A 15,698-nucleotide genomic window follows, 5' to 3' on the forward strand; every position below is an offset into this window, starting at 1 on the left:
AGAGTATTGGCTGTTTCTGTTGTTTTATATCGATAGTTATTTGAAGTTCAAGAAAAATCATCTTATACTCTCCTACATTTGTAATATAGTCTTTGGTAACTAAGTACATGCAATTCATGAATGTTTGGTTATCGCATGGACTAGATCTTCTAAATTTCCCACATGCATTAATTTATATTTGGAAGTTCAGGGCAAGTAAGTGGTAGACATCAGTTAACAGCTTCTGATATTTATCATGTATTTCCTAAGAATTTTTGAAGTGTTCTTTTCAGAGAATTATAATCTATAATATATCTTCAAAAATTGCATTCTGCTACTTCTGTGATTTGATAATATTATTCCATCTGTTTTGTCTTGTGCTTTTCTTTCATGTGCATCTGGTTTTTGTTAATGTTTTATGCCTCGCATAGTGTAACACGTCACATGCATATGAAAATACTCAGTACTTCAACGCGACAATGCTGTTTTTATGTTATTTTGTGTATGTATGTGAAGTTTGTGCTTTTCCCCCCTCATATAGGTAATTCATTACGAGCTTCCCAATAATTCAGAGATATTTGTCCACCGATCTGGACGAACAGGTCGTGCTGGTAAGAAAGGAACTGCTATTCTCATTTATACAGAAGATCAATCCAGGACTCTTAGGACTATTGAGCGTGATGTAGGTTGTAGATTTAAAGAGGTACTCTCCTTGCATCCTATCCATTTTCATCTATCAATTTTTATTACTTGAAGTTATTCCTTTTTCATTGCTAATTTTCTGCTTGTAGAATTAGGCTACATTGAAAGGGTAGCACACCCTCCTGCTTGTCCCACTCAGTGGGATCTGAACCTGTTAAACACCGATTTAAAGCTTGAACAATTAGGGTTTTCATGAGCCATGACAAGAAATTTCAACGCACCAACACGTTTTCCAACACTACTTCCTATTGGTTGAAATTATATGGGACCCACCAATTTAATTCCAACTGAACATGTGTTTGAAGTTGTGTTCTAGTTCTTCTCTTGCAATTTTGATCACAATTGCTGAAACCAATAAAATGATGTTTTCACCATTTCCTATACAGAACTGTGAAAATAAAGAGATACTTGTATAATTACATCCTTAAGTTATTATTATATTGTTAATTTGTTTATACTGTGATGGTTGCTTTACCTCTTACCATGCCAATTACTTTATATTGGTTGTGAATATATATTTTTTTTTCATGTGTTATGATTATTGATTACCTTTTATTTTCTTTTCATTATTCACGTTTAACAGTTACCCAAGGTTGCCGTTGATAGTGCATCAGTGGACGCATTTGGTAGCATGGGTGGTGGGCGATTTGGCTCTTTTGGAGGTTCGAGGGGTCGATTTAGTGATGCAGGTTTTGGCCGTGATGCTGGACCTAGCCGTTCTGGGGGCTACGGTGGTAATTCAGGGGGAAGGTTTTCTGGTGAAAGTAGTTTTGGCAGATCAAACTCTGGTCGCTTCGGCTCCTTTGGTTCCTCTCAATCACATAATTCAGGAAGTAGATCTGGTGAATCACCCAGTGAATTTAAATTTAGTCGACCCGGCGGATTCAGCGGCTCAGATCGGTCTGGTGGTTTTGGTGGATTCGGCGGTTCAGATCGCTCCAGCGGTTTTGGAGATTTTGGCTCAAGTAACTCTAGCCCATTTGGCGGTCGTGGCAGATCGGAATGATAGAAAACCATTTTAACTAAATGAAATGTCATAATATCACCATCTTCATTTGTTGATGGTATTAGTTCTTGTAAAGTTCGGCTTTTTCATCTCCTCTAAAACTTTCAGGCATGTAGGTTAATGCTCGTATTCGTTAGTATCACCGTTGATTGGAGAAGGTTATAACATAAAAAAAAACAAGTCCTATGGGCTGTGTTTTGGTTCAGCCTCAGCAGTATTGTATTATGCTTCCATCTATCAAAAAGAAAAAGAAAGCTTTATGAAGTGGGAGGTTTGATGATGCAAGAAGCTTAATGAAATGGTTATTCAACAAATGGGCATATAATATTTCTTAGTAAGCTGTAGGGTGTTCTACTATTCTATTTTATACTACAATTTTGTTGAAGAAAATTCTCATCTATTATGTATTATTTACCTATTAGTAATTTGTTTTTTCCCCACTCACCCTCGGTTATTTCTTGGGTCTGATAAAAAATAAAATACCGTATCAAGTATATTAAAGTTCTATTGTGCTTGCTATGTGTATTTTATTTCGACACTTTCATGATTGCAATGATGACGTTCACCTAAGCAAGGATTCAAACTAAACTCCGATAGTTTACGTTGTAAACCTGAAAGTGTTTACTTAATATTAAAATAACATATATGGATGACATAATATTATGAAAATAATAATTCAACGTTTCATCTTTAAAATTGTTAAAATATTTTTAAATAGATAAATTTATATATCAAAATGAAATGATAGAAGAATGACAAATTTATATTGAGGTAAAATAATTGTCACTAAAAATAACATTAAACATAAATTTACTTTTCAATCAATAGAATATTGAAATAAATTTATGTAGAATCTTAAACTTGTAAAACTAATAAAATTGAGAGTAACTAATTTTGTTAGAATTTTCTTGAACTCATAAGAATTTATAAAAATTGAAAAAAAATTATATGTCAATTGATTTATTTTTATGACTTAAAATTATAAAGTCGTAAAAGTTTTAGAGTTAATTCGAAAATTTTATATAGCTCAACAAAAGTCACTCATAATAGTATTTACGTATTATGCCTCCATATTATGGTATATAAAATTGCGGAGAGAAAAGTGACAATGCCAACTATGGTATCTTAAAAGTTGATCAAATGGAGAAATGTTTCAGATATAATTTCTCAACAACTTGAGGGAAAAACTTATTTATCAACTCACAAAAATAAAAACCAGTGTTGTATATATGAAAATGTTACAAATAGATCAGTGACCATATGAAACAGATTATGAATGATATCATTATTATTATTGTTAGTATTAGAGAAAGTAGATATAGCTCCTTATAAAAAGAGAAGGTAAAATCTCACCTTAAACAGGGTTGAGTAGTTGAAAGATAATCCATTAAATGTAATTATAAAAAAGAACTCTAAAAATATTAATAGTTTTATGTGACAATATAGTCACAACACTCTTATGATTACACCATTGGTAATTATTTACACGAGCATAGCAACTATATGGCATATACATTTTACTTTACAGCCAAGAATTGGAATTGTCACTTCCTTTAAAAAAAAAAATAAAAAAAAATTGTTCTCTCTTATTCCACTCCAATTGTCAGTGGCCGCATAATTCCTTTTGATATTCTTTCATGAAAAAATTCCAAGCTAACCATGCTGCTCCAACAGCAGGCTCCACCTGTTTGCAATAAACCAAAGTTAAAATTTGATTCTATATGCTCAAGATTCTTTATAGAGTATTAATATTTCCAAAACCACCATGCCTGTAAATTGACTCTACTATTGTAACTTTGTGTCAAATTGATCCATAAGATTATGTTTGAAAAAGATTAATTTTTTGGATAGTTTTTAGAATCCAAGACTTCTTTGAAATATTAATAGTCTTGGAGACTAATTTACCACACCTTGCAAAGTAACGGACCAATTTAATCCTTAAAATTGTAGAAGTTGCACAACTAAATCTTCTAAAATTACGAAATGGCAAAATGGCCCCTTAAATTGTCCTCAAGGACTTTTTGAGAATTTTCAATTTCAAATATCATTTTGAAATTTTGTTAATTTTAGAGGTCAAGTTGCCCACCACCCACAATTTTGCGGAATAAATATGATTTATTCAAAACAAGGAGCAAAAATATTTGACCTTTGTAAAAAGAGGGACAATAATGCATGAAATCTCATTAAAATCACTAGGAAATGAGGATATATGCTGACCTTAGGTCTAACCGGAAGCACCCTAGGAAAAAATTTGGAAATGCATTTTATTACTTCTTTCCCGACATCCCACTTTGTATTTGCTTCAAGAACACCACCGACCATCACAAGGGGAAAAGCATCCTTTCCATCTGGCAAAATTACACAATATTAGTTATACATACACGAATCATCATCTTATAGTTCTTTTAATAAAAAAAATTCGGAAAGAGAAAATTATTATTCACTAAAGTTGTACTAATAGTCATTTTACAACTGTCTGCGAAGGGATTTGAACTCCTTCCCTTAATGTTACAAGATCAAATACTTACCACTGAGGTGACACCTCATGGACATCATCTTATATAAGTTATGCAAATATTGATAAGAGACTGATAAAAGCCATCAATTTGTTTTATAGTATTCTAGAGGCCAAGTAAATTCATTTAATACATGATTAGTTAGAGTTGCTGTTTTGGACTAAATACATGTTCTTTTTTGTTTACATTATGTGAAGTTTCGGTAATGTGTGTTAAATTAAAAATTTAAAATATGTTTGATCAAAACAAGCCTTAACCTTGACCACACAATCCAAGTCTCCCTACAACAGCTTTAACACTTGAAGCAAGTTCTTGCGCAGATTCTAGCAAGATCTTATTTGCAACCTCATCCTCAGCCTCTGCACAGGATACTACAACTGGAACAAGCGCCGCAATGCGGGCCCAAGATGGATCTGCGTAGGTCCACCTGATTTTCAATGAGACAAACAAAAGAGTGGGACCCTATATCCTTTGTAAATTATTATATATATTCCTTAGAATTTCGAGTTCATTCCACAAACAAAAAACAACATGCATTGCAATATCATCAGAAAATACCTGAACATAGCATGAAAACAGTAACGAAATCAACTAAAATTACATTCAAAAATTACTTCCAAAATAGAATTTTTCATTTTGGAATACAAAAACTCTAAAAACTGACTAGCATTTATTATATAACTAGAATATATACCCAATCAAATCTTCTGCAGAAGAAAGACCAAGCGTTTCTAAAATACTAGTTGTCAGCATTGTACTTGGACCGCGACCATCATGCGCTCTTATTACCGCTGTTAATGCCTGTGCAGCTATTCCATATCCACTGCAAATATAATGCAAAAATATCAACAAAAGATGGATAGAATCATGTTTGACATCACATGAAAGACTCTTAGAATTTGGATCAGGTTCAACTCAGCCTTACAACACCGACTTGTAAGGTGAGAGGTGCTTCCCACTTATAAATACATTTTCAAGTCAAATCTAATTCAATGTGAGACTTCCAACATACTCCCCTGACGCCCAAGACTGAACATTTGGAGCGTGACCTGAGTGGTCTGATAGAGGTTTATCAAATGAATCTTGGATAGACTCTGATACTATCTTAAAATTTGGATCGAGCCTAACTCAATCCCACAAAATAAGCTAGCAAAAAAGAATTTTCTAGCCATAATATGAGTGATGTCAATACATATGCTAATGAAAGAGATTTGAAAAAAAGTAAGATCAGATCAATTTATAAGCTTGAAAGCATTCTCCTGCTACCAACAACACCTTGCTTCCCCAAAGCTCATTTTCATGCTTAAAAAAATGTTTAAGAGTTAAATGAAAAGAGAAAGGGAGATAGTTGCAACAGATAACCACCTCCCCCAGTCACCTAAGACAGGCCCTGCACCAGCAGCCCTTGCTTCTTTTCCATCTTCAGTAAATCCATATGCAATGGACCCTGTGCCAGCAATTAATACACATCCATGAAGTTTACCAATTGTTCCACTTGCAAGAGCAGCCACAGCATCATTATGAACATATAGCCTCACATGACTTGGAAATATATCCCTGTTAATATCAAATCACAACAAACTTCAGTCTCTAAGGCCCCGTTCGGGATAGTTTTAAGTTCTGAAATTTTTAAAAACCAAAACCAGTTTCAGTTCTGAATTAATTTTCAGTTTTTATTTGAGTCTGAAAAAATAATCATTGACACATAATCAAGAAATAACTGAGATTAAATAACAAAACATCTTTAAATAAACGAGCCACAAAAATGCACAATTTAACATAAGTTTCAATGCTTTAGGGTTAAGAAATGTATACTTTTTTTAATCCAAAAAAAAAGAAACAAGATACACTAATATAGAGCAACCTAAGCCAAGTGAGAATTCTTTGTTGATCTGTTGGATGGTTAACACCAGACACAGCCAAACAAACAGCTCGGACCGAAGATCGTTTTGAACCACACTTTGCTAGGGCATCTGCCATAACTTGCTCTAATGTTTCCCTTGCAGCAATGTCTGTAGAAAAAAGTGATCAATGGTAACAACTAACAGAATCCTTGCAATGTGATCTTCATTTTATCTTATCATACATGGATTTTACTAACAAAAACGAGCCAATGGCGGTGCTACATGGCAAGAAAACATAAATTGCCAGAAACTTTTGTTTTTTGGGAGAGGTACCCATATGGTTGGTTCAATAACAAATCCAATAATCGTTATTGAAATAAAGTACAAAGTAGAGAATAAAATCTAAAGATAAAAACATGTTGTCAGACAGATATCTTTTTCCCACCAAATTGCCTAAAGCCAAAATCAACATCCTCAAAATTCTCCCAATGTTGTCAATCACAAATCGCAGAAAACAAAGTTGGTTCAAATTCCTCTATGCTATGGTGCTACAGCGCTTCTATAACCGCTATATGACAAACCAATATACTAAATAGCATATCACAGCATAATAACAATTTATTCAAATTCCGCTACGCTATATCCACTAACTTGACAACATTGGATTCTCCCCACAAAAAAAGGGGAATTGAAGAAAGTCAACACTAAACCAAACAAGTAAATTAATCTATAAACAACCAAATAATTCAAAATGCACAGACCCCCCAAAATTGTTACTACTACATACCAAGCAAAAAAAAAAAAAAGAAAGAAAAATCAAAGAGAAACATAAAATCTAAAAGAGATAAGAGAAAGAAATAACCTCCAACACTATTGTGATTAGAGCAACCAGCAACAGCCCTAGAAAGAATAGGAAGAGATTGAAGGTGAGAATGAGAAAAAGGAATGATCTTCATCAACATAGGCATACAAATGCAAACAGTTGAGGTAGTTCCACCATCCACACCCAACAAAACACCATCATCAGAAACAGAGATGTCATTGATGTCATTCTCAAAATCCCAGGTTTCACCATTCCTATAACTCTTAATCTCTGAATCAAGAACAACCTTCTTCTCCGGCATCATTAGCCACTGCTATGAAAACGTTGACGGCAAAGCAAGGAGAAGAAAGAGAAAAATATTATAAATTAAATATATGACCCACTGACACTGCAAGAATCTCTCCTTTGAACTGAATGACTAGATTTTGTTTTCTGATGCAAAAGCAAAATTCAGAATAATCATAATAATAATAAAGAGTGTAATACTTTTCCTAGTTTATCGGGTTAGTGCTAATCTAGAATTATTCTTTTTAATTTTTTTACAAGTTCAACGCTATTATTATAAAAGAGTGTATATGAATACTATTATCGTCGTCATCTTGACCAATAATTTAATTTCCATTTATTTATGTAAATATTATTATAATATTTATAAAATTTGATTAAATTAAAAATTTTAATATATTTATTTATTTAATTTTGACTTCAGCAACTACATAAATTATTTTATAATTAAAATTAAAACTTTAATATTAGTCAAATTAAAGTTTTAGTATATTTTAATGGTGTTAAATCTAAAATATGATCAAATTTATATATAAATAATATAAATAATATGTCTTCAATATTAATAATTTAATTTAATAATATTTAAATATATTAATTTTCAAATTTATCAGTCATTTTTTTATAATGCTTTTTTTTTTTTAATTTTAATTTTGCAGTGGAGAGGTCGATGTGATTACTTTATTTGAAAATAAAATATTTTTGTGCATGTTAAACAATAATTTAGATGTTTCATTTTGTGTCCAATGTATAATTTATTGACTAAAAAAATGTACAATATTTTATGAATTCATGAATTCAGATTCTCAAAATCATAACTTATTTGTTATAGTCTATTTTATAAAAGAATTACCTTTTCTTTATTTTTTTTAAATTTAATCACTTTTAATATTTTTTTTTATCATATTTGTTAATTTTTCTTTATAACTGATTTATTTAAAAAAAACATTTTTATTAGGATATAAAAAACAGAAAATAACTTCTACTTTGATACATAAAATCACTGCCAATCCAAGTAATATGGGGTGTGAATTTTTTTTCTAAATTATTGGATATATCTAACACACATATCCATAAAATTTAATAAAAAAAGTGATTATACATTTCTAAAATTAATAAAAATGATTATTTTGAATTTTTAATTATGTGTTGAAATAAAGACAATTGTCCACATTAAAAGTTTATTATTCTTTATTAACGAATAAAATTAACATAACTTTTAAAAATTAAAAATAAAAAATATTTTTGCCAAATAAATGAACACTTACTTTCCTTGAATAATTAGGGTTTGTCTATTTTGTGAAAACATATTCTATTTTGATTTCTTAAAACCTGTAATTTTACTCGCTATCAAGAAACATGATATAACTGAGACTCATAAAGTAAACAATTATATGTATTTCTAAAAACAATAAAAATATCAAATAAATTGTCATTATCTCTAATAAAAACCCATCATCCCTAATACAAGTTTAACACTTTGCCCATAAAGTAGAATAGGGACACAAATAGCACAAAAGGAAAGGGGCAAAAGAAGCCTAAACCTGGAAAGCTATAGGACAGTCACGGTTTAACTACATCACCTCAAAGTGTTCTCATAATGAATAATTTGCACAACCAAGGAGTAGGACACTCGATTTACAAGTCTGTCAACAAGACCACATGACAAGAAATGATAATTTCTAAGAATACCAGTGATGCAGTCACCAGACAACTTTTGATTTAGCTCTAGCATCTTGTGCTTAATGGTTGATAGATAAACAATGTAGGAGTACTTGATAATATTATTACCAAAAAGAAATGTACTTTGATAATATTGAAAATGTGTGTGGGGCAACATTTTTATATGTTGTATAAATTATTGTAAACCCCAAAACCATACAAATAAGTACTGTAAAATAATTGCATACTAAAAAAATCTTATGCAAAGGTATCTTGAGAAAACAGTTCTATCTATTAACACCGACACCATTTATTATCATCAGCAAAGACAAAAAGTTAACACTTCGACATGTCAGATCTCTGAGAAAGTAGAGTAGGAGGAAAGGGTAACCGCAATGACCCTCTTTCAATCCGAGTAAAATTTCTGTAAGGGCCTATGGAGAATCTATAATTCCAATAAAAATCTCTCAAAGTTAAATACTTTCGACCATTGATCCCCTTCGGTAGAGTAGCAATGCCCTAACCTCCCCTTTGCCAAAACTAAAACTTTTATGTACAAAAAAAAGTTGTATAGTGATACTCCACTCATGCTCGATTTCGAGCACTCCGCCATGCCTGCATATGCTTTTTTCGCCAAGACCGGGGATACAAAAGTTGAACAATCTGCTTTTCAGCCATAGATTCTGACTTGGCCTGCAAATGCAAAGAAAATTCTTGAGTTTGAGGTGCAATATCAAGTAGGCACAAATGACAATGCACCTTCATTGCATTTGCTGCAATGTGATTGTACTGTAGGTTTGTTTTATGTTCATTCCTTCTGGAGAATCTTGTTCAAATCCCCTTCCCGTATGTGATGGACGCATGTGGTATATATATACCTGACAAATTGGTTGACTTAGAGCCTCATACCTTTAGTTTTGCTTCGAATATTATTGATAATTTATAATCTTCTAAAATCCAAAAAATTATTTTACAAAATAAATTCATCAAGCAATACTGCTCAAACTTTAGTTACAAAATTATGCAAGTGAAGTATTTCTCAGGGCTGTTATATGTATAATTTCTTTTGTTCAAAATGGACACTATTTGATATACTATCATGTCATACTTCACATTAAACACATGATAGCATAGATCTCGTCAGCTTTTTACACAATCCATTCTCATATTTTTCATAAGAAATTGACAGGAAGTCGGGAACTAGATTACTCGATAGCTAATACATACAATCAGGTGACTTACCATGACAGCATCAAACTAAAACATTGTACATTCCATTAACCCAAGATGCTTACCCGGACTTTGAATGGAAAGCGATGGGTTTTTACTTCTGTCCCTGAAAAAACTCTAACATCCACGCCTAGGCAGTCAACCCCAATCAAGTGTGCTCCCTGGAAACCATTAATGATAGTACAACAAACAATCAGGTTGAATCTACTATGAACTGTAAATGCACGACACCCAAAGTTATGTATATAGTGTATATACATACGTGATAACCAAATATAAACGAATAAACACATGAACTAAACAATACCCAACAAGAGAGGTAGCTGCAATTCTTCCTCATTTTCTTTTCCATCCCACTCAAAACAGAATATAACAAACCCTAAAACTTTATAAATAAATCCTCCAAAAAAGTTTCTGGACATGCCACAAACCTCGGCTAAGGCTTACTGTTACAAATCACAGGATCAAAGAGTTGAATATTCATCTCATAGATATTCATGTAAGCAGTTTCGAGGACAAGATGAGGATAAGTTATATCTAGATACATATCATTCAACAGTTTATTAACATTGTATGTTTCACCATCTAAGCATAACATGTTAATTTCTAAGCAAAATACACTAACCACAAAAAGAAAATCTTGAAGATTCAATTACCTCAACATTGAGACCTTTCTTTTTGCAAAAAGCTCGAAGTGCATCATGACAGTTTTGGTTGAAATGTTCCAGAATTTCCAAAGAAGAGTATACAAGAGTATCAGGTTCAGCACGTCGAAACTCCTGAAAATTAATTTCAGACTGCAATTTTTGGGACACTTAGAACATGCATAACTTGGAACTTAGAATAGATCAGTATAACTTCAATGGTTTCTAAATAATGCGCTTAGATTTATAGAAAAAAAATATCATTCAACACAAAACGAGTGTTGAGATACATGCCTGAGATCCATACACACAGTGTAGCTTGATTTTCTCGATCTCCAACCGATAGAGTATCAAATTAGTGTCTCTTTGATCATTATTATTATTTGAGTAAAAATCTACACCATCCAAAGGTTCAAAGGAAAATTGTTAAAAGGGAGCTTACCAATGCATCTATGATTCTTTATGCCAAAGATAAGATTTTGTATGTTACTTAGAAACAGAAGGCACTGCCTCCACAAGAATATAAAGGCAATGCACTAGGAGAACTGAAATGATAAACTAACAAGCCTAGTTGGGATATTGCAATATCTGATCTGAATCCCTAGACAAAAAACAAAGCTAAAGAGTATCCACAGTCCAAACAACTAGCATCAAGGTGAAGTCTAGATAGAAAATCTTTAGATCCTAAATATCAATCTTGAAGAAATCAGATACCTTTCCAATCTGAGTTGTATCCATCACCATCTTCAGTGTCATATATCATTCTTATATAGGACTCTTCATCAGCATAAGCAGGTCTAAGGTAGCCTAGAATAGAAACACCATTTGAAGGATGATTCACTCTTTTATCACATTCCGTGTTAATAGCCTAGAAGAAAATTCATATAGAATCAAAATTATTTCTTCAAGAGCTTATGGATTGTCAAATCATTCTCATGTTAAAACACTTGAAACTATTAGTTATCAGTTCTTGTCATAAGAGGTGGGGGAACCTTTTCCAAGCACTTTGAAAAGTAAATTGGATGAAGTGAGCTACTATTATCTGACAGTCCCCAATTCAAAGGAGTATTAAACTCTTCAATTTCCGGAACCTGGTTGCAGAAGAATATGTTACTGATTTGAATTTCTTAGATGCATCGTAGACGACAACTAACTAAATTCCATAAATTATGCATTTGAAACTGCAAACCTCAATGTAATCATCATCAAATGGGAATTCATCAGTGTAGCCAATGCCACCATTGAAAATGTCATATTCACTAATAATCCTTCTATTGTCATACATTGGGATATCCATTCCAATCAAAGCAGTCTGAAGACACACAAACCTTGAATATAAATTTCGTAAATGAGAAACATAAGGATAGAACTCAAAATTTACCACTTAACTACAAAAATATTTAGCTCTTCTAGCTAGCTACTGCACAGAAACAATACATAGTCTTTCGATCTGTATTAATAATTAATAAAAATATTTTTCTACAATTTTATATGCAGTATCTCTTCTATGACTATGGTGCATTATTTTGAGTTAAGGCGTTAAATTTAAGTGGGAGAGTTCATACTACATCAGTCTAAAATAAAAGGATTAGTGAGAGTCTTACAGTGGATAGTGGTATAGCTTGAACAATGGTTATGAGTGAAGGGAAACCTTCACCACATGAGCTAGCTTTTGGGGTTGAGTTACATCCAAACCCAAATTCTAAGATAATATCATAGTTTACCATAAATCTGTTGGGGCCACCGGTAAATGTCTAGTTTTACAAACCTCACACTCCATATGTCCAGTCCTAGGGCGTGGGGGAGTGTTTGGGAGTTCTACATTGGATAGTGATATGACATGACAATGGTTTTAAGTGAGGGGAAACCCTCACCCATGAGCTAGCTTTAAGAGTTGAGATGAGTTAGTCCCAAACTCAAATTCTAAGAAGCATAAGAGAAAGCATAGCACAGGAAATTAGAGGACTAGAACTGACAACTAAAAGTTTTATACACAAAAAGGTTGACAGAAACACATGTCACTGGATTACTAGAGAAAGCATTTGGAGATGCTAAAATGTTTACCGTTTGCAACTTACACCAATTTCCACTTTAAAAAGAGAATAAAGACATCATTTTTTTTATAATAAAAGTAACTATTATCTGATGAGGAAGACAAAGAAGTAAAAGGATATGCAATACTCCTCAGAGAAAAGGGAAAACAAATCTTTTAAGCAAAGCTGGCCAATCTCTTTGCATGTCTAACAAAGAAATCCTAGCGGAAAAAGCCACAAAATTCTTACCACAGGATTATGTGCCCCGCGATCTTCCAAAAGGTTTGCATCATCAAATATTTCAAAGTATATATCTACAAAAAAAACAAAACAAAATAATAAGTTTAAATTCTCAATGTTGATATTGAATCTTGAATTTGCTAAGATAAACAATAGTTCATATCTCAAAAAAAAAAATATAGATTTATCAACAAGGCAACAAACCTCCATCACCATCAATAAGATATTGAAACTCAGCCCATGAAATCTGTTCATGTGGTTCAGCGTGTACCGTTCCAGGAAATACTAGCAAAGCGTTTTTATTAGCCTAATACCAAAAAAACAGGGCATGGTGATAGAAAGTATACAGATAATTACTACTTAAATATGTCTAGTGAATACAAAAACATGTCATGCTTACTAGGTCTGTAATCATAGATATTGCAAATTAACTGGTTTCACATATGCAAACGCATATAGGCACAAACCTCAACAGCAGTTCTTGCTATTTGAGCATTAGAGAGTTTAGCTGGTGGAATATCATTGGAAACTTTCAGTTCTTCAAGAGGATGATAACCCTGTTTACTCATGTAACTAGAAGAATCAGGTATAGAATCTGAATAGTCAGCAGCAACACAAATCTTTGAAAGGAAATCATGCCCCGTGGATAGCCAAAGGAAGCGTGGCGATCCAAATATTGAATTTTTGCATCTAAAGATAAACAAAACCATTATCAGTGAACGAAGCATATTATGAATGCTAGTTCAATCTGTTAAGAGATCAAATAGTTAGTTAAGAGTTGGTTAACCATTGATAGTTAGTGATCAACAAGATCTATAAATAAGAGCAAGTGTATCTCTTTTCTGCATCTATGCTATAATATAATTCCTTATGAGAAATATTTGTTCTCAGCCTCTCAGGCTCAAGCTTTCTCTCATTTCCCTCGACCTCTGATTTCCAACAAAGCATATTAGGTTTGTCATACAAGTAATTACCCAGATAAGATTTGACTGAGAGAAAACAATAAACTGGCTTAAATAAATTCTGATACAACAATTTCAAGAACTTTCAACCTACACATTACGTGGAATATTTGATTGCATAATCATGAGAAGTATAAGGATCCAATAAAATATTGTTTCGATATAGTTAATACTAATACTCCTAATTTAAAAATTATAGCACTCTTATCTTGAGGTTTTTAGGTGGTTACTCTTTGTAAAGAATAAACATTTTGTTGCCGAAAGTCTTATCTTTCAACAAAACTAAAATGTCAGTATATCGGACGCCTATGTTACGGTTACAAAATAACTGTTGGACTCAATTTAACAAAAAAAGCTTTTACGTCGAGTGGATTGACTAAGTGTAGCCAAGTTCTACACAGCAAAAAAAAAGTGGTTACTCATAGTGCGTGGATATTTTATTGACATGGATCATGGATGCGGATACATAAAAACTTTTGTTCTTTATTTTCCATATCTCTTTTTTATAAGTAGATGGCAAACCGAATGATCGCACAATCATGATTACAACCCTATATGCAAGAGAAAAGAGTATTCATTGAAACACCTTGTGTCGGTAAGATCATGCACCCTTCGCCCATCAATAGGGGATTTGATTGAGTTGCAAGTTATTCCATATGATATTGGGTAACATATCCCTTCTGCAAGACACAAGTTGTCGGAAAAAATATGAAAACACCATCTATCAGAAAGAGTTTGAAATACCCAGTTGAGTACTTTACTCACATATGTTAACATGTGCAGGTACATATCTATAATCCCTAAAAGAAACAAGAAAATCTCAAAATCTGTAAAACAAAATTGAACTATCCAAGTCTTATTATACATATGAGATTTTATCAATGAAAAACCAGTTTCCACTTCTCATCAAAATTGTGCTTATTCTCGGGATTGATTCCTAAACTCTGCATTTAACCCTAAAACTTAACTGCAGTCTCAAGACTGAATACATAATATAAGCAATTTTTTTTTTTAATTCAGCTCAACTATTCTTGTTGTACTATAAAAGCAAAGCAAATGAATGAGTCAGCATTGACCTCCTTTAAAATTTTGCGCATAATCAAAACTCAAAATCAATTACCACAGTTGAATCTTGAACGTGACTTGAAACCTTTTCACCTAATTCATGGCATTGTTATATTAAGGGACACTTTGAAGAGATTAATTAGAACTTATTAGATGATACAAACACTTTGATCAATCAATGTGTACTTCATACATTTATCAAATGAACCTTATGACAGCATATTGAAAAGCTAATTTCAAGTTATTATTCCAATAAACTTGTCCCAATAATTAATTTATTGAAGAACGAGTAGTTAATTAATTAGGCTATGAAATGAAACCAAATCAAAATCACCCTAAATTTCACAAACAATGACATCGCAATACAATACAACACAAAACAATACTACATATGAATGCATGAGGATTTCTTGAGAAAAGATCCAATTAAAGTCGTAAAAAATTCTTTAAAAAAAGTGTTAATGAAAAATTGATAAAAATAAGAAAATAGGTTACGAACCAGAGGCAAAGGGAAGTAGTGAAGAAGAAGCAGCAGCTATAATAGCCATAGCAAAAAAGAGAACACTACGAATTATTTGTTTGAGAAATTAAAAATGAGAAGAAAGTGAAAGCTCTGAGAAATATTATAATAAGCGCGTTTGTATTTTTGTGAAGTAAATAAATGTACTCTCATTCTGAGTGAACTAACTTCACTAACTCAAATCTTT

At 32.2% G+C, this 15,698-nt stretch overlaps 3 protein-coding genes across 7 annotated transcripts in view; 1 reads left to right on the forward strand and 2 right to left on the reverse strand.

Annotated features, from left to right (window-relative positions):
• Positions 1 to 2,131, forward strand: part of LOC101511611 (DEAD-box ATP-dependent RNA helicase 53, mitochondrial-like) — a 4,720-nt gene extending 2,589 nt beyond the window's left edge. The window contains exons 6-7 of the mRNA XM_004491207.4: positions 521 to 682; positions 1,265 to 2,131. Of these exons, the coding sequence (XP_004491264.1) occupies positions 521 to 682; positions 1,265 to 1,687 (585 nt within the window). The 3' untranslated portion in view covers positions 1,688 to 2,131. The remainder of the gene's footprint in view (positions 1 to 520; positions 683 to 1,264) is intronic.
• Positions 2,132 to 3,056: 925 nt separating this feature from the next.
• Positions 3,057 to 7,395, reverse strand: LOC101512267 (uncharacterized). Its single transcript, XM_004491209.4, has 7 exons — positions 6,910 to 7,395; positions 6,068 to 6,215; positions 5,569 to 5,760; positions 4,898 to 5,026; positions 4,461 to 4,630; positions 3,905 to 4,035; positions 3,057 to 3,371 (listed from the first exon to the last, which is right to left on the reverse strand). The coding sequence occupies exons 1-7, from the start codon at positions 7,172 to 7,174 to the stop codon at positions 3,291 to 3,293; spliced, it is 1,116 nt and encodes a 371-aa protein (XP_004491266.1). The 5' UTR covers positions 7,175 to 7,395; the 3' UTR covers positions 3,057 to 3,290.
• Positions 7,396 to 8,908: 1,513 nt separating this feature from the next.
• Positions 8,909 to 15,674, reverse strand: LOC101512598 (uncharacterized protein At3g49140). 5 transcript variants are annotated; one of them, XM_012713186.3, is made up of 13 exons: positions 15,491 to 15,672; positions 14,513 to 14,606; positions 13,432 to 13,654; positions 13,169 to 13,271; positions 12,974 to 13,038; positions 11,881 to 12,003; positions 11,684 to 11,782; positions 11,406 to 11,559; positions 10,986 to 11,086; positions 10,704 to 10,844; positions 10,113 to 10,208; positions 9,577 to 9,695; positions 8,909 to 9,510 (listed from the first exon to the last, which is right to left on the reverse strand). In XM_012713186.3, exons 1-12 carry the CDS (start codon positions 15,537 to 15,539, stop codon positions 9,579 to 9,581), a joined length of 1,365 nt encoding a protein of 454 aa, XP_012568640.1. In that variant the 5' UTR covers positions 15,540 to 15,672; the 3' UTR covers positions 8,909 to 9,510; positions 9,577 to 9,578. The 5 variants fall into 5 exon arrangements, with proteins under 5 accessions (XP_012568640.1, XP_073221401.1, XP_073221400.1 ...); XM_073365300.1 differs by having other exon boundaries at positions 8,909 to 9,695; positions 10,704 to 10,826; positions 15,491 to 15,674; XM_073365299.1 differs by having other exon boundaries at positions 8,909 to 9,695.
• Positions 15,675 to 15,698: the final 24 nt, after the last annotated feature.

Source organism: Cicer arietinum, chromosome 2, assembly GCF_000331145.2.
Source record: "Cicer arietinum cultivar CDC Frontier isolate Library 1 chromosome 2, Cicar.CDCFrontier_v2.0, whole genome shotgun sequence".
Taxonomy (NCBI): Eukaryota; Viridiplantae; Streptophyta; class Magnoliopsida; order Fabales; family Fabaceae; genus Cicer; species Cicer arietinum.

Bases quoted from the DNA above. Each gene is read 5' to 3' on its own strand.
- LOC101512267 (XM_004491209.4), bottom strand. From the start codon at position 7,174: ATGATGCCGGAGAAGAAGGTTGTTCTTGATTCAGAGATTAAGAGTTAT. The intron at 5,761-6,067 runs GTTGCTCTATAT...TGATATTAACAG, and splicing joins AGAATTCTCACTTGGCTTAG to GGATATATTTCCAAGTCATG. The intron at 4,036-4,460 runs GTTAAGGCTTGT...TAATTTTGCCAG, and splicing joins ACTTGGATTGTGTGGTCAAG to ATGGAAAGGATGCTTTTCCC.
- LOC101512598 (XM_012713186.3), bottom strand. From the start codon at position 15,539: ATGGCTATTATAGCTGCTGCTTCTTCTTCACTACTTCCCTTTGCCTCT. The intron at 11,560-11,683 runs GTTCCCCCACCT...ATTTTCTTCTAG, and splicing joins TTTCAAAGTGCTTGGAAAAG to GCTATTAACACGGAATGTGA. The intron at 10,209-10,703 runs GTAATTGAATCT...AATGGTTTCCAG, and splicing joins AGAAAGGTCTCAATGTTGAG to GGAGCACACTTGATTGGGGT.